Here is a 22362-nt window from a genome sequence, read left to right on the forward strand (position 1 = left end):
GATTTTATTTTTCGTATGTCTAAACTGACGGCATTGACAAAGTCTCGTCTTACACCCTTTTTCAAGGTGTGGAATCCTTATATTAGGTGGTGTGAATGTCCATCATGACCTGAGTGTTTAGCTATATTTTTGTAACCCTATGTGAAAGTTGCTTTTGGGGTGGGTTGGGGGGGGGGGTTTATTTTGAACTATGTGATTTTCTGCATTGTACTGAAGGAGGTCTAGCAATCATAACAAAAAACAATCTCAACATCGACGTACTAACCAAGCACTCCACCCCTTATCTAGATCTGCTAGCCTGCCAAATATCTGACAAATCACTCAATGGAAACCTGAACTGTCTTATTTGCTACATTACACCAGGTAAATGGAACACCTCAAAACAAGAACTTGAAGAATTCATCTTCCAGAACTCACTCTCCTCCACACATAACTTGATCCTCGGAGACTTAAATCTCCACTTAGAAGATCAATCATCCAAACAAACAACAGATATACTCTCATACCTCAACACTTTATCCTATCAAATTCTCAACCCAGAACCCACACACGAAAAAGGTCATCAACTCGATATAGCAGCTTATTCATCTCCAAATCAAAACGAACAAAACATCTACATCTCAAACGGGTCCTGGCACCCTACTCTATGGTCAGATCACTACAAATATTCATTCACCATCAATTGGGCTCAAAATAACAACAAGCCCATCCCAAAGAAATCACTCATCAAGATCAGACCGAAAATCGAACCTCACACATTCTGGAACACAGTCGACCCCGAAATCGACCCCAATAACCCCAAAGAATTCATAAACAGTTGGCGGACCCTCAGTGAATCTACACTAAACGAACTAGCTCCAATAAAAAACAAAAACAAAATAGACAGACCATCTAATAAATGGTTCGACGACGAACTTCTACAACTAAAAAGAAAATGCAGACAATTAGAAAGGACATGGAAAAAACAAAAACACAATCACATCAAAGATGAATGGAAAATCCTAATCAAACAATACAATACCAAACTGAAGGAAAAACGAAAAAACTACTACTCCAAACTCATCAGCACCGAAAAACCAGACACTAGAATACTTTTTAACATCGTAAGAAATCTCACTGATACCAAACCATTTCTCGCCACCCAAGGAAACCAAACTCCCACAGCCACCCAATTAGCAGATCATTTCAAACACAAAATCATCACAACCAGATCCACATTCAACAACTCAAGAACCAACATAGAAGAAATACGAATCAATCCCAAAACAGATGAAGCAATCCCAGCAGACAGGATATGGACAAACTTCCCAAAGATACAATGGTCAGACTTGGACAGGCTTTACAAAAAATACAGCAAATCCTCATGTGACTTAAACAACTGTCCCTCATACTTACTAGCAACAGCTTCCACCAAATTTAAAGCTAGCCTCACACTATGGCTTCAAACAACATTAAGTGAAGGTCATTTCCCACCGGAATTAGGAGAAATCATAATTACACCTATCCTAAAAGATCCCAAAGGTCCTATAGATAATCCTGCAAACTATAGACCAATCGCTTCAATCCCACTATACATTAAAATAACAGAAGGCCTTGTCGCACAACACCTCTCCAACTACCTTGAAGACCATCACATACTACATCCATCACAATCCGGATTCAGAACCAACCATAGCACAGAAACTCTACTGGTATCACTATTAGACATTGTCCGACAACACCTCAGCAAAGGAAACAAGCTGCTTCTCATTCAACTCGATCTTTCTGCGGCATTCGACCTAGTTGACCATCACACGCTACTCCAGACATTAGACGCAATAGGAATCTCAGGTAATGTTCACAAATGGTTCCGAAGCTTCCTCAAAACACGAACATACAAAGTCAAATCAAAAGAGCACATATCCGACCCATGGTCAAACCCATGTGGAGTACCACAAGGATCACCATTATCACCCATATTATTTAACCTCTTCATAGCATCCCTAGGCATAACCCTAGACGCCCTAAACACAGTGTCATTCAGCTACGCGGATGACATAACTATCCTCCTCCCCTTTAACATTCAAGACCCATTATCCACAAACCACCTGAAAATAATAATGGAAACGGTAGAAAAATGGATGTCAAGTCATAAACTAAAACTGAACTCGGAAAAAACTAAATTCCTACTACTAGAGAAGGAAAAAAACCCATCTCTCACAGAACTAGTACTAAATACAATCAAGTACCCAATGCAAAGTACACTCAAGATCCTGGGAATACAACTAGACAGAAACTGCACAATGCAGTCTCAAATCCACAAAATCATCCAAAGAGCTTTCTTCACAATACGTAACCTAAGAAAAATAAGAAAATTCTTCAACAAAGATCAATACAAGATAGTAGTACAATCCCTAGTACTAAGTATTGTAGATTACTGTAACAGCCTATACCTATCATGCCCAAACTACATGATAAAACAATTACAGACAGTTCAGAACACAGCCCTCAGAATCATCTACTCACTCGGCAAATATGACCACATCACCAAAGCATACCTAGACTCACACTGGCTACCAATAAAAGCAAGATCCCAGTTCAAATTCTATTGTCTACTATACAAAGTAATACATGGAACAGCCCCCAGCTACCTAAATAATAGACTACACCGTAACCTCTCACACAGACTAAGGAGAACTCAGAGCCTATTCACTCACCCCCCTCTCAAAGGAACACGACGAAAGAAACTATACGACAGCCTTTTAGCGACACAGGCAGCAAAGATCGATACTACCATCACCAATCTACTGACCAAATCTACAGACATTAAAGTATTCCGAAAAGAAATCAAAACTCATCTCTTCAAAAAACACTTCCCATCATCATAACCTCATAAAAGTATTAGAAAATGTTCTCACGACCACCTCCATCACCACCACCAGCAATACCCTGAATCCGAACAGTATTATCTCTATTCGTCTAAACAACCTATCACTATCTACTACCTGCTATCAATTTCTCCTGGAAAAGTCCAGACTAACAATTGTAACTGGACACACTCTTGATTACATGTACTGCAATGCTACTGGAAATGTCCAGTCCTCTAACTTGTAATCCGCTTAGAACCGCAAGGCACAAGCGGAATAGAAATCACTAATGTAATGTAATGTAATGTAATCTTTACACTAATTTGGGGGTAAGGGGTTGGAGAGATTGTGTCATTGTGGATTTCTATTTGCTGAACCTCTGTGTTTTTGTTTTATATATTTGAAAATTTTATCAATAAACAAATTTACAACGAAAAATTTATAATTTATGTTACCTATGAAGAAAAGTGTTTTTGCTGAGTGTCTTTAACATTAACTTTACTATTTTCACTAACTTTCTCAGTGAACAGAGGCGTCTGCTGGAAAAATGTGCAGCCACAGCTCTGAGCTCCAAGTTGATTGCCTTGCAAAAGGATTTCTTTTCTAAGATGGTGGTAGATGCAGTCACCATGCTTGATGAACTACTTCAGCTCAAAATGATTGGCATCAAGAAGGTTCAGGGAGGTGCCCTGGAAGTATGTTTGGAGGGGTTTCCCTCTTTTGGATTTAATTTCTAAATTCAGATATAATCTTGCTTTTTGAGTACCATATATATTCTAATATAAACTGAGATTTTTGAGCCAAAAATATGGTCCAAAAATGGGGTTCTTGGTTTATATTTGAGCTAACCCCCATCCTGCATCCACCAGGGGCCTCCAGTACTGCCCTGGTGGTCTAGTGGTAAAGGGAGCTGGAGTTGCTGCCAATCCCTCCCTCCTAGCGACTTTGTATCTACCTTAGGTCCCTGGTGGTCCAGCGGTGAGATCCCGCAAGTATGCTGCGGGATTTCACGGCAGTCATATTTTCACTACAGACTCTTCCGGGCAGGAGTGTAAAGGTTTCACGCTGGACCACCAGGGATCTAAGGTAGACCCATAGGGGAACTGGGAGGGAAGGGGAGGGGCAGGCTAGTTGCACAAAGTCACCAGGAGGGAGAGATTGATGGCAGCTCCAGTTCCCCGCTCCTATGGACCACCAGGGCAGTATTGGAGGGCCGCAGTGGGTCTGGGAAGGAGGGCAGACTGACTGTCTGCCCTACTATACCACCAGGGCAGTACTGAAGGCCTGTGGTGGGTCTGGAAGGGGGGTGGATTGGCTGGCTGTTTGGCCGTGGAGCTGGCAGACAAGACACCAGGGAAGGGAGGAGGGGCCGCTTCTGCCCTGTACCAGTACTTAAATATAAACAATTGGTTTATATTTGAGTCAATCTTTTTTCCTCCTTTTTTGGTTAAAAAGGTTACCTTGGTTTATATTCAGATTGGTTTATATTTGAGTATATACAGTAGCTTGAACTTCTGAAGTGTATTTACAAAATAGGTTTTGGAGATGTATTGTTAAGTTTTATGTATGCCTTTTCAACACACAGACAGCAGAGTCCAGATTTTCTTCAGTGTTTATATGGAGTTTGGATATACAATCTTCTTGTACTGAGTATTGGATTCTGGTTTTGATCCCATGTATTTTATCTTATTCCATTGATCATATTTAGAAGGTATTTGAATTTAATTAGCGTTATCTGTTATAAATGTTATCTTTAATGTACTTTTTAAACTCTGTTCTAGGGTTTGAGAGATACATGGTGTTTTTAAAAGTCTACTTAAGACACATTTCAAAATTCTTCTTTCAGGAATCTCAGTTGGTGGCTGGAGTTGCTTTCAAGAAAACATTTTCCTATGCTGGCTTTGAAATGCAGCCTAAAAAGTATGAGTCTCCAAAGATTGCCCTACTGAACATTGAGTTGGAACTCAAAGCTGAGAAAGATAATGCTGAAGTGAGAGTCAACAATGTAGAGGTGAGCTTACAAACAAGTTAGCTGGTTCATATACAGATGAGAGCAGGATAGACTGAAAATGCATTCAGGGACCCTTTTTCTATATTCAAGTGTCTGTGTGGAGCATTTGACTTTGTAATTAAAAAAGTCCCAATATTTTGTAATGTTCAAGGTAAATGTGAAGACTTAATTTTTGCTGTTAGTTGGGCTTATTCTGGCCCACTTAGATTTACAGAACTTGATGTGGAATAAGAAATAGAATAGGTGTATTTGTTACCTCAGTCTGTTTTTAGCACGTCACTGTTTAAAATTAATTGTTGATGTTGCATTAGTGACATGTAGCTAATTCATTGCTCCTAATTCTGCTGCAAAGACATAGGAGTCTGTACTCTAGGTGTTTATCCCCTAGTTGTGAATTGCTTGTAGAAGGATGTCAGTCGCATATTTCTGCTCCTCCTCCTTCACCAGTGAAGTATGGTACCCTCTTCAGTTTTTCCTTCTGAAAGCAAGTTGAGAAGATATGTTCTGCTCTGTCTGTTCAGCAGCTCACCTCTGCAGGATGGGTTTAAAGGTACACCCATATTTGGGCGGTAGGCTGGTCAGAATCCTGTCAAGGCTGGAGGGAGAGCAAGCAGTGTGGCAAGTTGTAAATCTCCGAAGAGATCTGGAGTGGATAGTGAACTTCAAGAAGAGTCATCTAGAACTGATCCAGTGCTTGGAGTATTTGGGCATCTACTTCAACATTGTGAAGGACTGCATCGGAAACTCAGGAAGCAGATTACAGGTCTCTTAGCGAAGCCAAACCCCACTGCCTGGCATTACTTCCAGTTGCTGGGCTCAGTGGTAGCCTGCCTGGAAGTTGTTCCCTGGGCAAGAGCACATATACATCCACTCAAGGATGCTCTACTCTCCAGCTGCATCTTCCCTGGACGAGAAAGTGAGGAACAGCTTGCGCTGGTGGTTCCGAGAGGACTCATTTTTGAAGGGCATGCCTCTCTGAATCTCCTCTGGGGTTATTCTAACTAGAGAATGACATAGGAGAAAAATTTGTCCCCGCCCTGTCCCTGCGAGGTTGGTCTCCATCCCTGCCCCATCTCTTACTCCCTAACACCAATGTATCTCCCACACACACTTTCCTCCCTCTGCTTTGTTCAATATTTCACTTACTCTTCTTTCATCTCCTTGGTTCAGCTTTTCTCTTTCTCTCCCTTTCTCTCTCTTCCTTCCTGCAGGTCCTGCACCTCTCTTCCTTCCCTGTAGCCCCGTTCCCATGGGTCCAACAACTCTATCCCCTCCCTTCAGCGCCCAGGTGTGGGTCTGGCATCTCTCCCTTCCCTCCAGCTCCACTCCTTTCACCACATGGGCCCAGTACCTCTTTCCTTTCCCCTCAGTACTTATAGTTGGAAATGCTTGGTCAGAATTGTGGAGTCATTCAGAAGTTGGGGTTTTACTTTCCAGAAAGAGTAATAGCTTTTAAACATCCTCATATTTGAGAAGGGAAAAAGTTTTTTGGGGGGTATGTTCAATACTTTGCACTTTTGCAGAATACCAACTGCTTGTATTATGTAAGATGTATTGGGAGCATTAAATTTGAGCTGACCATGTGTGTGTTTTCTCTAGGACTATCAAGCTATTGTTGATGCAGAATGGAACATCTTGTATGACAAGTTAGAAAGAATCCACAAATCAGGTGCTAAGGTTGTCCTGTCTAAACTACCCATTGGTGATGTTGCGACTCAGTACTTTGCTGACAGAGATCTGTTTTGTGCTGGTAGAGTCCCTGAAGAAGACTTGAAAAGGACTATGATGGTAAGTTTTACAGTTTTATAAAACTTATATGTGGTCACTTCAGTGCTTTCTACATAAGCAAGACTAACCTAATTTCACTATAAGAAGAAAATTTTAACTTCCTTCTTTTTATGCCATCCTAGCTAGCTTAAACTAAAAATATCCATAATGAAGCATAGTTTATAAATACATCAAAACATTGTCAAATTTAAATAACACATTAACCACATACAGTACATAGATGTGACAAATAAACAGCTTCATCAAAAGCCCACCTCTGTCTGCAAACTTCAACTTGGATTTAGGGATAGCCCAATTCCTGTTTCAGTTTGGCTTCTGTCTATCTGCTCAGGTTTTTCCCCCACCCCCTGGCAGAATCTCAGAAGGCCAAATCATTTTTTGGGATGTTTTCGTATTGTCTTGATGATCTGCTTTCTAGATCAGCTCCTTCAGAAGTAGTCACAAGAGCCCTGTGGTCATGTTTGGTGCTGCATATTTCTTTCTGCTGTTTGAAGAGTTGGTGCTAGAATACTCCCTTCAATATGGTACAGCTGTTTCCTCACCTCTAGCATATCCATCTTGCAAGCTAAGGGGCAGCACTCAGCCTAGGTATTATCCCTCAGAATCTGTACTCCTTAATTTGTATAGGTCGCCTTGCAGTGTGTCTACGGTACCTGGAGAATTCTTGTCTTCTTGCCCTGAGCCTTGTACATCCCACTTGCTAGACTGGTCTAGCAGAATAAGAGGTGAAATTTGTTCCTAATGCATTAATTTTCCTTTACTTGAATTCAGCAAAACTAATCTAGGACCTGCCGTGGATAACTTGGGGTTTGGGGGGAAGCAAGACACTATATGACAGTTGCTAATTCTAGGCAGTCTTAAAAAGCAGTAGAGAATTACATGTGGGACAGGTACCTGTGGTTAACTGCAGGGCAGGGAAAGAGCCCATGGAACGGGGACAAGGTCATACTTTGTCCCTGGGTCATTCTCTAAAAACGAGACTGATATCAATATGTAAAAACTTAACACATCTTAGACAGAATGGCAATTGAATTCAATAATTTAAAAAAACTGCAGAAGCTGCTTTTGTATTTAAATTAACTAATGTTAAATTGCATCATTTGTGTCTTGTCTTCCTTTGATGTGGCAACAAGAGTTTTGTTTGCTGATCAGACTCCTACAATCTGCAGTGTCCTTCCATCATGTGCCCAGCTGCTTAAGCATCCTCAGTGTTCTCCCCAGAAATTTTTTCCAGCCGGGTGGCATGAAAAAGTAGCCGGGTGGGGCGGGACGGGGAAATTTGGTGGTGGGGAAAATTAAGGGCTCCTTTTACTAAGCTGCAATAACGTTTTTAGCGCATGCAGAATTGCCGCGCTACACGGCTAGAACTAACGCCAGCTCAATGCTGGCATTAGTGTTTAGCACGTGCGGCAATTCTGCGCAAGCTAAACGCGTGGTAAAACTGCTAGCGCAGCTTAGTAAAAAGAGCCCTAAATGTGTACTATTTGTATTAGTTAATTATTATTAGTTATATTAGTTATTTTCCAATGCTCAGTATGACTGCCTTTCTTAAGGTTTGACACTTGTTCCATAATTTTTTATTAAATTTAAGAAGTATGCAATTCTAGAAGTGAATAATTAGATATTTGCCCTCTTTCAAATGGTATAGAGCAGCATCTCTCAAACTTTTTAAACTCCGGCACACTAAACAGAGCAAATGTTTTTTGTGGCATACTAAATGCAGCAAATAGTTTTCATGGCTGGAAAAAATTTATGGGGAGAACACTGATGCCATTAGTTTTCAAGGTCCAATCACGTCAAAGAATGATGCTTATCTGAGCAGTTGTATAATAAAAAGAATGGATAAGATAACATGAGAAGTGAAATTGTCATGAATCAGAGGGATACATACCCTGTAGGTCCTAAAAGCAGGTTTGTGGATTAGATATAAACTATGAAGGCAGTGGTGTACTTAGCATATGTGACACCCGAGGCCCATCATTTTTTTACACCCCCCCATCTGTATGAAAAACATGATTTTTAGTAACAATCCACACATCACACAAGAGTGTACCTAGGAAAAGGCAGCATCTTTCATACTGCACTGAGCAGTACAACATCAATACACCCATTGTAAAACTAAACAAGCCAGACTAGTACAGATCAATCCTACACAGTGAATACTAACTGAAAACCATGTCTTTCGAACACACAGAAAACACCTTCGCCTAGTATGAAATATGTAATCACAACTAACCCCTCTCCCTTTTACAAAACTATAATGTGGATTTTAGCCATGGTGGTAACAGCTCAGACTCTCATAGAATTCTGAGCAATTACCACCATGGCCGGTGCTAAAAAAAACCCTCTACAGTTTTGTAAAAGGGGGGATAAAATAGAAAAACGTAGACAAAGGTTAAATTGAACCACCATGAAGCTGGACTCTGTATACAATGCAATACCACAGAAACAGCGATGCATCTCCCCTAAAGCAAAAAAAAATAAATATAATTTTTTTCTACATTGTCTTCTCTGGTTTCTGCTTTCCTCATAGTCTTGTCACTCTCTTCCTTTCATCCACTGTCTACCCTCTGCCCCTTCTATATGGCATCTTCTCTCCTTATATTCATTCCCCTTCCATCTCTCCCTTCACCCCTAGTATTCTGGCATCCATCTTCTTCCCTTCCCTCCTCCAATGGTCTGGCATCTCTCTCCTGTTCTTCCCTTCCCTCTCCCACACACCCATGGTCTGGCATTTCACTCTCTTCTCTCCCTTCCCCCCACTTCCATCAGCATCTGCCCCCTTTCTTTCCCTCCAACCCAATTCCATCCAGTATCCTTCTCCCTTATGTCTCTCTCTCCTTTCCCTGCACACCAATTCCATCAGCATCTGCCCCCTTTCTCTCCCTCCACCACCATTCCATACCACCCTGACCCCCTTTTTCTCCCTCTAACACCCTTCTATGCTCATCTCTCCCTCCAAATCACAAGGTTCCATGATAACTGCTTCTGTTGCCTCTGCCTCTGGAAGATGTAAGTGATGTTGGAGGGGGTGGGCCAGCAGACACAGGGAGTTGTGGCAAGGTTCCGCAATGACTGCAGCTGCCAGTCCACCCCTTCCGACGCCACTTACGTCTTCCGGAGGCAGAGGCGGCAAATGCAGTCATCGCAGGACCTTCCTGCACTTCAGTGTGGCTGCCGACTATGCTTCGGAATAAGTACGGCAGCCGCGCTGAGGTGCAGGTGCCATTTAGAGCAGCTCAGAAGTTTTGGATCCAGCCAGCTGTGCACCCCTCTAAGGCTGGCACCCGGGGCGAGGGGACAAAAAATAATAAAAAGAATGGATAACTTGACCGAATTAGACATGTCATACAATTATAACCACAAAAATATGTCATAAAATGTAATTCTAAACTCAAAAGACTCCAGATGAAACGCAGACTATAGAAAGGAAACCAGAAAAGACCGGGTAGATGAAAAGTGAAACCTGGGAAAGATCTAAATTATTGTTCAAATGAGCTTCTATTAAAACCAAAGAATAAAACCACAGCACTCAGGAAAGTAAAAAAGGGAGAGTAAAATGGACTTACCAAAAAGGTCTCTGCACTGATGAGATAAACTCGTACGCAGAATAAATGTGAACACGCGACAGTGGGGCAATGATGTTTGATCTGTTGAAAGAGGCGCCAAAACAATGTCGGCAGTGGATTGAATGCACACTGATAGGGGAGGGGCATCGGGCTGTTAAAAAAGGCTGCTTTAATAAATAAATACTGGTGAAAAACTAAATAAAAAACCAAAACTATGATAAAATGCCGAACCTGACTGCAAGTGGTAGTGAAAGTAGCATAAGGCACCCGTAGTACTGTTAGTGCCAGAGCTGCTTAGAATAAAGAACCGTGCTGTACATGAGGAGATAAGATGTAAAGTGCTGGCCCCTCACTGCACCACTTGATAAAACTAAGGAGCGATGTTCTAGAGCAGGGGTGCCCACACTTTTTGGGCTTGCAAGCTACTTTTAAAATGACCAAGTCAAAATGATCTACCAACAATAAAATTTAAAAAAAACACAAAGCACACTGTACGCATAGAAAATGTTAATTATCATTCCTATTCCAGGGTTTTTCAAAGAGGTCAAAGCAGATGACTCTATGCACTGTCACCTCAGTAACAACCATACAAAAATAGACAAATATACCCCCTCCCTTTTTACTATACCACGATAGCAGTTTTTAGCGCAGGGAGCTGCGTTGAATGCACAGCGCTGCTCTCGACGCTCATAGGCTCCCTGCGCTACAAACCTCTATTGCGGTTTAGTAAAAGGGGACCTTAGTGTAAAATATAGACAGCTGATACAAATTCAGACACATTTTGGTCACTAAATTTAAAATAAAATCATTTTTCCTACCTTGTCTGGTTATTTCATGATTCTCTGGTTGCACTTTCTTCTTCTGACTGTGCATCCAATCTTTCTTCCCTTCTTTTAGCCTATATGCTTCCTCTCCTCCAGACCTCATTCCCTCCCCCAAACTTTCCTTCCTCTCTCCCTGCCCTTTCTTTCTCTCTGCCTCCCTTTCTTTTTTTTCTGTTTCTCTTCTTTCCTTCTGTCTCCCTGCCTGCCCTTTTTCTTTCTTTCTCCCTGCCCTCCCCCAAGCCACTGCCACTGCCATCGGGGACCAGGACCCAAACCGCCACCAATAACAGGCCCGAAAGCCGACGCTGCCCCAAGCTCTCCCTGCTTCGGCCGACCAGTATTCCTCTCCCCGAAGTCAATTCTGCAGTCGGGAAGAGGAAGGCTGATTGGCCCAAGATCGCGATCCACCTATTGGGGGAAATGCTGTCGGGTCCTGCCTTCGCGGAAACAGAAAGTAGGCAGGACCCCGCAGCAAGAAGATCAAATGCTTCACTAACCTGTCTCCCGCCTTAGCCCGTAGCGAACGCTTGCTTCAGGGCTCTCAACATGTGCGTGCCGGCTTCCCTTCTCCACCCCCCCCCCACCCCCCGGACATAACTTCCGGTTTTGGAGGGAAGAGAAGGGAAGCCGGCACGAACATGTTGAGAGCCCTGAAGCAAACGTTCGCTACGGGCTAAGGCGGGAGATAGGTTAGTGAAGCATTTGCTCTTCTTGTTGCCGGGTCCTGCCTACTTTCTGTTTCCACGAAGGCAGGACCCGGCAGCATTTCCCCCAATAGAGCCCCGGAGCATAAGTTAGCTATGGGCTGAAATCTCCAAGCCGGGTTTCTTTGGTTGTTTTTTTTAATGTTCAGCAGCGGCGGAGGCAGCAGATGATAGCCGGGCGCTGGTCTAAATTAGCTGGGCGGACCGCCCAGCTAAAAGGCCCTAAGGAGAACACTGATCCTACTGTTACTGTAACAGATTCAGCCATCGTTACTGGCATTAAGGAACATTTCCAACATTTAATAAATATTTATTTTCCTGTTCATCTACTACATAGTTTAGATCAGTGGTTCCCAAACCTGTCCTGGGGGACCCCCAGCCAGTCAGGTTTTCAAGATATCCCTAATGAATATGCATGAGAGAGATTTGCATATAATGGAAGTGACAGGTATGCAAATCTCTCTCATGCATATTCATTAGGGATATCTTGAAAACCTGACTGGCTGGGGGTCCCCCAGGACAGGTTTGGGAACCACTGGTTTAGATTCTCTTCTAAACCCATGTCTGAAAGACAATCCAATTATCTTCCCAGATGATATACAAACATAGGCAACTGAATCTTTGGGAAGGTTGTACAAAAACCAGATCAAAATGGAAGGTTCTATTTGTGATTTATAAACAATTATACAGAATATTGTCCCTTTTTATATTTTAATAAAATGATTTAAATATAAAATCATAAGTGTTTGAGGCTTGTGCAAATGAGGACAGAGGCTGATGGGACAAGGACAATTTTTGTCTCCATGTCATTCTCTATTTTATCAGTTTGGCCTTCAGATTGAGCTCTCGCATTAGTCCAAGCTCCTTTCATCCTTCACAGCCCCTTTGGATTTTTCCCTGGTATAATGAACTTTGATTTAGGAAATGTTGAGTTTCTAATGCTGCTTTGTTGCTTGTAGTTTGGCTTAACTATTCTGAGAGATGGAATCTGTTCTCTGAATTGGGGATCCTTAGTTGCTTACTTCATATTGCTACATTGGTGCTCTTAGGTTTGTTTGTTTGTTTTTTTTTGCCAGAGGTACTAATTAACTTCACTCTTATAAAGCAGTTCTAAAGGTCTACTCCTTAAGGTTCATCCACATAAATTGTTCTACAACTTTTAGGATTCCATTTCATAGCCTTGTGCACCAGTATCAGGTGCATACTCCACAGGGTGTATACATATATTATCCCAGGACAAGCAGGCATGATATTCTCACATGAGGGTATTTCGCGCGGTCGCTGCGTTTATTTGTCTTGTTTATCCTTTTTTTCCTTTCTTTTCAAAAAAAAAAAAAAAAAAACTTTCGATTTCGTCGCTTCCGGGGGCTCCCGGTAGCTGTGGCCGAGGAACCTCGCTTGTTCCCGGCCTCTCTTGGGCCCATGTCCCGGCCCGTAACGGGCTTTAAAAAGTGCGGGCGCTGTGAACGGCTGCTATCAATTACTGATCCTCACAGGTGCTGTTTGAGGTGCTTGGGGCCCCAACACCCGACAGCGGCCTGCGAGAAGTGTGCCACCTTCCAGAAGCGGGCACTCAAACGCCGCAAAGCCCGCATGGCAGAACTTTTCTCGGTCGAGTCCCCGCCCGGGAAGGCCTCGAGTTCGGCCTCGGCTTCGGCCCCGGCCTTGACCTCGGCTCCGGGAGGCAAGTCCGGAGGTGGACTGGAGAAGTTTAGCGAATAGCCCTCTGAGATTGTCCGGAGCACCCATGCGTCTGACGTAATCGCAGACCAGGCCCCGGCAAAAGCCGTCAGCCGACCCCCGATCGGGAGGGGGTGGCGCGATGCCGCGGTGGGGGCCCGCCCCCGACCGCCCATCCCGTCAAAAGGACGGCGCGGCCTTGGCCGCCCCCTGCGCAACGGGCTTAGAGGGGCCACCTCTATTCTGTTGGGGTGGACGCCGTGGCGGCGGTCTGGAAAAGGCCGGCGTAGACTTCTGAGGATACCTTCTCGGGGGCTGCCGGAAGGGACGCTGGGTAGGGGCCTTAGGCTTCGGGCGCACCAGGGATGCCAGAGAGCGCTCCTGCTCGGAAAGCCGCTTGGTCGCCGCATCCAAAGAGTCGTCGAACAATTCCGACCCAACACACGGCAAGTTAGCCAGGCGTTCCTGCAAATGCGCCTCCATCTCGAGGGTACGAAGCCACGCCAGCCGGCGCATGGCCACCGCACAGGCCGATACCCTCGAGGCAAGTTCAAACGCATCGTAAACTGCGTGGAACAAATATAGGCGCAGCTGGGCCAGATTAGAGCTGAAGGTGGCAAACCTGTCCCTATGCGACTCAGGTATCACCTCACGAAAAGAGGGGAGGTCCTTCACCATCGTACGCAGGAAGGACGAGTACGAAAAGGCGTAGTTCAGGACCCTCGTTGCCATGAGAGAGTTCGCATAGAGACGACGCCCGAATTTGTCCAAGGTCCGGCCCTCCCTACTCGGCGGGACCGCGGCCGAGACCCTGGAGGGCTGCGATTTCTTAACCGCCGATTCCACTAGGAGCGAAGTGTGAGAAAGTTGGCCCTTCTCGAACCCTTTGATGGGAAGGGTGCGATACTTCGACTCCATTTTTGAGGGGACCACAGCGACCGTCAAGGGAGCCTCAAGATTCCTCAGGAAGGTCTGACAGAGGACCTTGTTAACCGGAAGGCGCGGGGATTCCCGAGGTGGGGCAGGAAGATCCTGCTCCTCTAAAAACTCCTTGGTGTAAGTGGACCCTTCAGACAAGTCTACCCCCAAAGCCGCCGCCATATCCTGCACGAACCTCGTAAAAGAGGAAGGTTTAGCAGGAGGAGAGGGAGACCGAGATTTCCCGGCGGAGCCGAAGGGAGAGGCCTCGTGAGAATATCTGGGCTCCCTACCCGACCCCGACCCCAACGAGGCACAGTCCTGCGACCTCGACGGAGTCGGAGACCGGGTGCGTCTAAAGGAACCCCTCGGGGATCCCCCCGGGGTCCGAGGCACCGAAGCCCGACCCTTCGGTCCCGGCGAGGAAGCCCGGGAGCTCTCCCTGGCCGGAGACCGGAACAAGACGGGATTATCCACCCGCAGGTCCCTCACTTGCAAGGCATCGGCCCCGGCCGGCGACGAACGACCGCGCCGCCGAGGCGAGGCCCGAGACCGCTTGGCCTTCCTCGGACGGCGCCTCGTCCGAGACCTGCCCGAGGGTGATGAACCCCGCGAGGACTCCGAGGACGAAGACGAGATCCTCCGCACCCGGCGCACCTTGTCTTTTGGGCGCACGCTACGCTCCGGCGGATCCCGCGAAGCCGGGTCCGAGGGTACTGCCGAGGTCGAGGCCGTGGGCGCCTCGGGAGCCGAAGCCCCGGTACCCGAGGCCGAGGTCGCCAACTGCGGGGCCACCGGGGCCGAAGCAGTCGAGGCCGAAGCCTGCTGCAGATGTTCAATGGCCCCGGTGAGCTCCGAGGCGATTAACGCCCGGAGCAAGTCTTGGAACACCGGGATTGACATTCCCTGCGGCAAGACCTGCCGCTGCTCCTCAGAGGGCGACCTCGGTCTCGAGTATTCCCTCGGGGCAGCGGACGCGGGCATCTTGGACTTAACAGAGGTGGACCCTCCCGCCGAAGAGCCCGAGGATGGCTTTTTGGATGATCCTGGAGCTGAGGAGGGAAGTGGAGACTTACCCGAGGCCTTGGATGAGGCCGGCTGCTTCGATGGCAACGATGCCCGAGGCGAAGCCGATGGTCCCGAAGCTGAGGTCGAGGCCGATGTCGAGGCCGAGGTCAAGGCCGGGGCCGAAGCCGAGGCCGAACTCGAGGCCTTCCCGGGCGGGGACTCGACCGAGAAAAGTTCTGCCATGCGGGCTTTGCGGCGTTTGAGTGCCCGCTTCTGGAAGGTGGCACACTTCTCGCAGGCCGCTGTCGGGTGTTGGGGCCCCAAGCACCTCAAACAGCACCTGTGAGGATCAGTAATTGATAGCAGCCGTTCACAGCGCCCGCACTTTTTAAAGCCCGTTACGGGCCGGGACATGGGCCCAAGAGAGGCCGGGAACAAGTGAGGTTCCTCGGCCACAGCTACCGGGAGCCCCCGGAAGCGACGAAATCGAAAGTTTTTTTTTTTTTTTTTTTTGAAAAGAAAGGAAAAAAAGGATAAACAAGACAAATAAACGCAGCGACCGCGCGAAATACCCTCATGTGAGAATATATGCCTGCTGTCCCTGGATAACACCTGTTACGGTAAGTAACTGTGCTATTCGCCTATATTGCTGTACAATTTTCAGATCTGCTTTGTCACTAGAATAGCATAAACATAAAAATTTATTTCTATACCGCAATACCATTAAGTTCTATGTGGTTTACAAAAATAGAATAAAAATACAATTAGATGTGCTACATCAACTGCCTAAAAATCTAGTAAATAGATATGTTTTCAAGTGTCTCCTAAAATGTTAAGAGCTAGAAATGGCTATTAAAGATTCAAATCCTTATCCCATAATGCTGCTTGATCCTTATCCCAAAATGCTGCTTGATAAGATAGAAGCCTTTAACAGATGGAAAAACAAATAGAACATGTGTGCATCGAGGTTGCTTTGAATTTGCAAATGTGAATGAATTCACAAGGTAATTGGGTGTAAGACCAGATAACACCTTGAAACAAATGCAACCAAACTTGAATTGCACATGAGCCTCGACTGGCAACCAATGCAGTTGAACGGCTGCATTCTGGATAATACGTAATCTACAAAATTTTTTTTTATTTTTTTTAGTACCAGTGAAGTAAATAATATTACAGTAGTCCAGCTGGCTTAGAACTAAAGATTGTAGCAGAAATTTAAAAGATGAAACATCAAAGTATACTCTGATGGTATGCAATTTCCATCACATATGGAAGCCCTTTTCAATCATCCACTGTTCAGTTATTTGGAATACCTTGGCAACTATGTGAGTAATATGAGAGATTGAAATTGAAGTAGGTATCAAGAATAGTGGCATTTCCAATGATTGCACCACCTCTTATCTCGATGATGATGTCACTGAACCATTGATGTTCTCTGCCTCCATTTTCTGGTTGAGGGATAAAGCTTATTTTATTGGAACTGGTCTAGCAGGATTCAAGGAAAGGAAAATAGCAAGTGAGAACAAATGTTACCTTTCTGTATTCTTGATAGCTTGGTGCAGGCTTCCCATAAGCCTTGAACTCCCAGCTGGGGAATTTGTCACCATTAAGTCTGATTTTTATTTATTTATTTATTTTTTAATTGCAGTTATTTTTCTGGTTGAAATGTCCTAAACAAAGACTCCAGCAGTTTCAAGAAGTGTTCAGTTCAACAGGACCCTGATATGGATACCTATTCTTGGTGCTGCAATACTTGGGACTCAACCATGGTCCCTCTCTCTGTATTATCCCAGGACAAGCAGGCAGCATATTCTTTACGCATGGGTGACGTCACCGACGGAGCCCCGGTACGGACCTTTTTAACTAGAAAGTTCTAGTTGGCCGCACCGCGCATGCGCGAGTGCCTTCCCGCCCGACGGAGGAGTGCGTGGTCCCCAGTTTCTTCGTTTCCGCGGAGCGAAGAAGACGCGTGTATTTCAACGATCGTTGAATCCAACTTTTTGCCTTCCCGCTCGCGATTTTCTCTTATTTTTTCTCATTTGCCCTTCGGGTTTTTTCTTATTTCATTTTCTCAAAAAAAAAAATAAAAAATTTTTTTTTGCTTTTTTTACTTTGTTTTCGATCCAGCACCGGCGGGGCCTGTTGTCACCATACAGGCCTTCGGGTTTGATTTTGCGGAGGCCGTGTTTCCATTCATGCCCCCGCAGCCGGGTTTTAAGAAGTGCCAGCGGTGTGCACGCCCGATCTCCCTCACTGACCCACACAATTGGTGCTTACAGTGTTTGGGTCCTGAGCATCGGGCGGACTCCTGCACCCGCTGTGCCACTCTTAAAAAACGTACTCTGAAGAATCGACAAATCCAGCAGAAACATCCTCTTCGGCACCGCATCTGCTATGGAGCCGATTCCGTCGACTACGGTACCGCCAAAATCGGCACCCACCACTTCGACGACGCCCGATCCTTCATCGGCGTCGCTGGAGCCAGGTAAGCCGGCTAAGAAGCCTTCCACCTCCCTTGAGCGCCCTCTGGCCACAGTGGCGACACCGGCCCTACCGGCTTCACGCCGACCCCGGAAACGCTCCGCCCCGATCTCGGTGAGTGCCTCGTCATCGGCCTCCTCATCGCCGGGGCGTGGAGCGGCACCTAAGGAACCGAAGCAGAAAAAAGCGGTTCCAGTGCAACCCATGGATGACCGCATCGCGACCATCCTCCAAGACAAATTACAGGAACAGCTGCAGCAACAACTCCAGCACCTGTTACCGACCCTCCTGGCACCGCTCCTTTCGGTACCAGACCGGCCCGAGCCTCGTGCCGTCCAACCGGTATCCACCCCATCGGTGCCCCTTAACTCTTCCATGCCGATTCTCTCGGCTGAACACCTTCGTGCCCACCCCGTAGGTCATACCCACGCTGATGCCGATCCTCCTCGGTACCAGGCGGGGCACCGGTCCTCCCCGGACCGAGACCGGCACCGTTCTTCCCGGGACCGAGACCAGCACCGATCTTCCTCTCCCGGTAATGTCTCGGTGCGCTCTGGCAAGTCTCTGTCTAAGACCCACCATACTGAGCCTTCCACCCCGATATCTCGACATGTGCACACTGATGTCAGGGACCCGGACCTATGGGAAGACTCCCCTCCCGGTACCGAGGAGGACGCATCGTCATCGGACGAGGAGCCCTCAGCGCCCGATACCACTTCTAAGCCTGAACAATCCTCCTTCTCAAGGTTCCTCAGGGAGATGTCAGCGGCTCTCTCTATCCCTCTAGAGTCTGACTCCAAAAAATCCCAGGCCTTTCTGGAGGCCTTGGATTTTGAACAGCCTCCCAAGGAGTTTCTCAAGTTACCCGTACATGACATACTGCGGGAAACTTTTTATAAGAACTGGGAGAACCCACTCACCGTCCCCGGGGCCCCCCGTAAGCTGGATAGCCTTTACAGGGTCATTCCGATCCCGGGTTTTGACAAACCTCAGCTGCCCCATGAGTCTCTCCTGGTTGAGTCTACCTTGAAGAAAACTCAGGGCTCCAGTGTTTATGCCTCCACCCCTCCTGGCAGAGAAGGCAAGACGATGGACAAGTTTGGCAAGCGCCTTTATCAAAACTCAATGCTGGCCAACAGGGCGAACAATTACACATTTAATTTCTCATTTTACATGAAGCATCTGGTACAACAACTGTCCGCCCTTCAAAAATACATTCCGGAACGCAAAGTTCCGCTCTTCCAGCAGCAAATTTCCAGCCTTCTTCAACTGCGGAAATTTATAGTGCGCTCTATTTATGATTCCTTTGAGCTCACCTCCCGTGCATCTGCCATGGCTGTTGCCATGCGCCGCCTGGCTTGGTTGAGGGTATCTGATTTGGACATCAACCACCAAGACCGCCTAGCCAACGCTCCCTGTCTTGGGGATGAACTTTTTGGGGAGTCCCTAGACTCAACCACCCAGAAGCTCTCGGCCCATGAGACCAGATGTTAAACCTAAGAAAAAGGCCCCACCTACTCGCCCTTACAGACCACAGTCCTCGTATCAGCGCAGGTTCTCTGCCAGACCCCTCAATCCGCCTTCACAGCAACCTCGGCGGCCCCGTCAACAACATCAACACACTGAGGCTCGTTCTCAGTCTAGTCAACCTGCCAAGCCTCTCCCTCCTTCGAAACCCTCTCAGCCCTTTTGACTCCTCTCTCCAGGGCATAGCCAGTCTTCCTCCCTCGTTGCCTCTTCCTCAACCAATCGGAGGACGTCTACAAATCTTCCTCAGCCGTTGGGAGGTCATCACATCAGACCAATGGGTCCTCAACATCATCCGCCACGGCTACTCTCTCAACTTCCAGACTCTTCCACCAAACAATCCTCCCATAGAGTCTGCTTCTCACTCCCCCCAAACCCCCCTCCTCCTGAGGGAGGTCCAATCCCTCCTTCTTCTCAATGCCATCGAAGAGGTGCCTCCGGCCCAACGGGGTCAGGGATTCTACTCCCTGGTTCCCAAGAAGACAGGAGACCTTCGTCCCATCCTCGATCTCAGGGACCTCAACAAGTGTCTGATCAAGGAGAAGTTCAGAATGCTCTCCCTTGCCACGCTGTACCCTCTTCTCTCTCAACACGACTGGCTATGTTCCCTGGACCTCAAAGAGGCCTACACTCACATCCCAATCAGTCCGACTTCACGTCGCTACCTACGGTTTCAGATACAGCACCGTCACTATCAGTACAAAGTGCTACCTTTTGGCCTCGCTTCATCGCCCAGGGTGTTCACCAAGTGCCTTATTGTGGTGGCGGCCTTCCTCAGGTCTCACAACCTCCAGGTGTTCCCCTACTTGGACGATTGGTTGGTGAAAGCTCCTACGTCGCCGCTTGTGCTACAAGCCACTCATCACACCATCTCGCTCCTCCATCTCCTGGGGTTCGAGATCAACTACCCCAAGTCGCATCTGCTTCCTACACAGCGACTTCAGTTCATTGGAGCAGTTCTCGACACCACACTAATGAGGGCGTTTCTCCCCTCCGATCGTCAACGGACCCTGCTCCACCTCTGTCGTCAGGTGCTCCTTCATCACTCCATTCCTGCCCGACAGATGATGGTCCTCCTTGGCCACATGGCCTCCACGGTACATGTGCTTCCTCTGGCACGACTCCACCTCAGGACACCTCAATGGACTCTTGCCAACCAATGGTCGCAGACCACGGATCTTCTTTCTCATCCCATCTCTGTGACATCGTCTCTTCAGCAATCTCTTCAATGGTGGTTGAACTCCTCAAATCTTTCCAGGGGTCTACTCTTTCATCTACCCCCTCACTCCATGATCATAACCACGGATGCCTCCCCCTATGCGTGGGGAGCTCACCTAGGAGATCTACGCACCCAGGGACTCTGGACCCCTCAGGAGCGTCAACATTACATCAATTTCCTAGAACTCAGAGCCATGTTCTATGCTCTCAAAGCCTTCCAGCACCTTCTCTGCCCTCAGGTTCTTCTCCTGTGCACCTCAGGTTCTCCTGTGCAGATAATCAAGTCGCCATGTACTACATAAACAAGCAAGGCGGCACCGGATCTCGCCTCCTTTGTCAGGAGGCTCTCCGCATCTGGACCTGGGCCACGGCCCGCAATCTCTTCCTCAAGGCTGTCTATATCCAGGGCGAACAGAACTCCCTGGCCGACAATCTCAGCCGCATCCTTCAACCTCACGAGTGGACTCTGGACCCTACAACACTCCACTCCATCTTTGCTCGCTGGGGCACTCCGCAGGTGGACCTCTTTGCAGCGCCTCACAACCATCAGCTGCCCCAGTTCTGTTCCAGACTCTTCTCTCCTCATCGTCTGACCCCAGATGCATTCCTGCTCGACTGGACGGATCGGTTCCTCTATGCCTTTCCTCCACTACCTCTGATGTTGCGGACGTTAGCCAAACTCCGCAGGGACAGGGCCACCATGATTCTCATCGCTCCTCGGTGGCCTCGCCAACACTGGTTCTCCCTCCTGCTTCAGCTCAGCTCCAGGGAGCCCATTCCTCTTTCTGTGTTTCCTACTCTACTTACGCAGCAACGTCAGTCTCTACTGCATCCCAATCTGTCTTCGCTCCACCTGACAGCTTGGTTTCTCTCGGGCTCACCTCTCCAGAGAATCTGTCTCAGCCTGTCCGTCGCATTTTGGATGCCTCCAGGAAACCGGCCACCCTCCAATGTTACCATCAGAAGTGGACCAGGTTCTCCTCTTGGTGTCTACTGCATCATCACGATCCCACCTCATTAGCGGTGGAAACTGTACTGGACTATTTGCTCTCTCTGTCCGACGCTGGCCTCAAGTCTACCTCAATCAGAGTCCACCTCAGTGCCATCACTGCGTTTCATGAGCCTATCCTCGGAAAACCTCTCACGGCTCATCCACTGGTTTCCCGGTTCATGAGAGGCCTCTTCAATGTCAAACCACCTCTGAAGCCTCCTCCTGTTGTCTGGGACCTGAATGTGGTTTTATCAGCCCTCATGAAACCCCCTTTTGAGCCTCTTGCCACAACTTCGCTCAAACTTCTAACATGGAAGGTGCTTTTCCTCATTGCCATCACCTCTGCCAGGAGGGTTAGTGAGATGCATGCACTGGTCGCCGATCCACCGTTCACTGTTTTTCACCATGACAAGGTGGTTCTGCGTACCCATCCTAAATTCCTTCCCAAGGTGGTCTCGGCTTTTCACCTCAACCAGTCCATTGTGTTGCCTGTCTTTTTCCCTAAACCCCATTCTCATCCTGGGGAACAGGCATTGCACACGCTGGATTGTAAGCGTGCCCTGGCATACTACCTTGACCGTACCAGGGCTCACCGCTTGTCCCCTCAGCTCTTTCTGACCTTCGATCCTAACCGTCTGGGCCGTCCTGTCTCTAAATGGACGCTTTCCAACTGGCTTGCTGCCTGTATTGCGTTCTGTTATGCTCGGGCCGGTCTCTCACTGGAAGGTGCTGTCATGGCCCACAGGGTCAGAGCTATGGCTGCTTCTGTGGCTTTCCTCCGTTCCACGCCCATCGAG

General features: G+C 47.3%; 1 protein-coding gene across 1 annotated transcript in view; it reads left to right on the top strand.

Moving 5' to 3' along the window:
- Positions 1 to 22362, top strand: part of CCT7 (chaperonin containing TCP1 subunit 7) — a 99040-nt gene that overhangs the window by 35390 nt on the left and 41288 nt on the right. The window contains exons 6-8 of the mRNA XM_033953705.1: positions 3370 to 3541; positions 4693 to 4857; positions 6457 to 6645. Coding sequence (XP_033809596.1) covers positions 3370 to 3541; positions 4693 to 4857; positions 6457 to 6645 — 526 coding nt within the window. The remainder of the gene's footprint in view (positions 1 to 3369; positions 3542 to 4692; positions 4858 to 6456; positions 6646 to 22362) is intronic.

Source organism: Geotrypetes seraphini, chromosome 1, assembly GCF_902459505.1.
Source record: "Geotrypetes seraphini chromosome 1, aGeoSer1.1, whole genome shotgun sequence".
Lineage (NCBI taxonomy): Eukaryota > Metazoa > Chordata > Amphibia > Gymnophiona > Dermophiidae > Geotrypetes > Geotrypetes seraphini.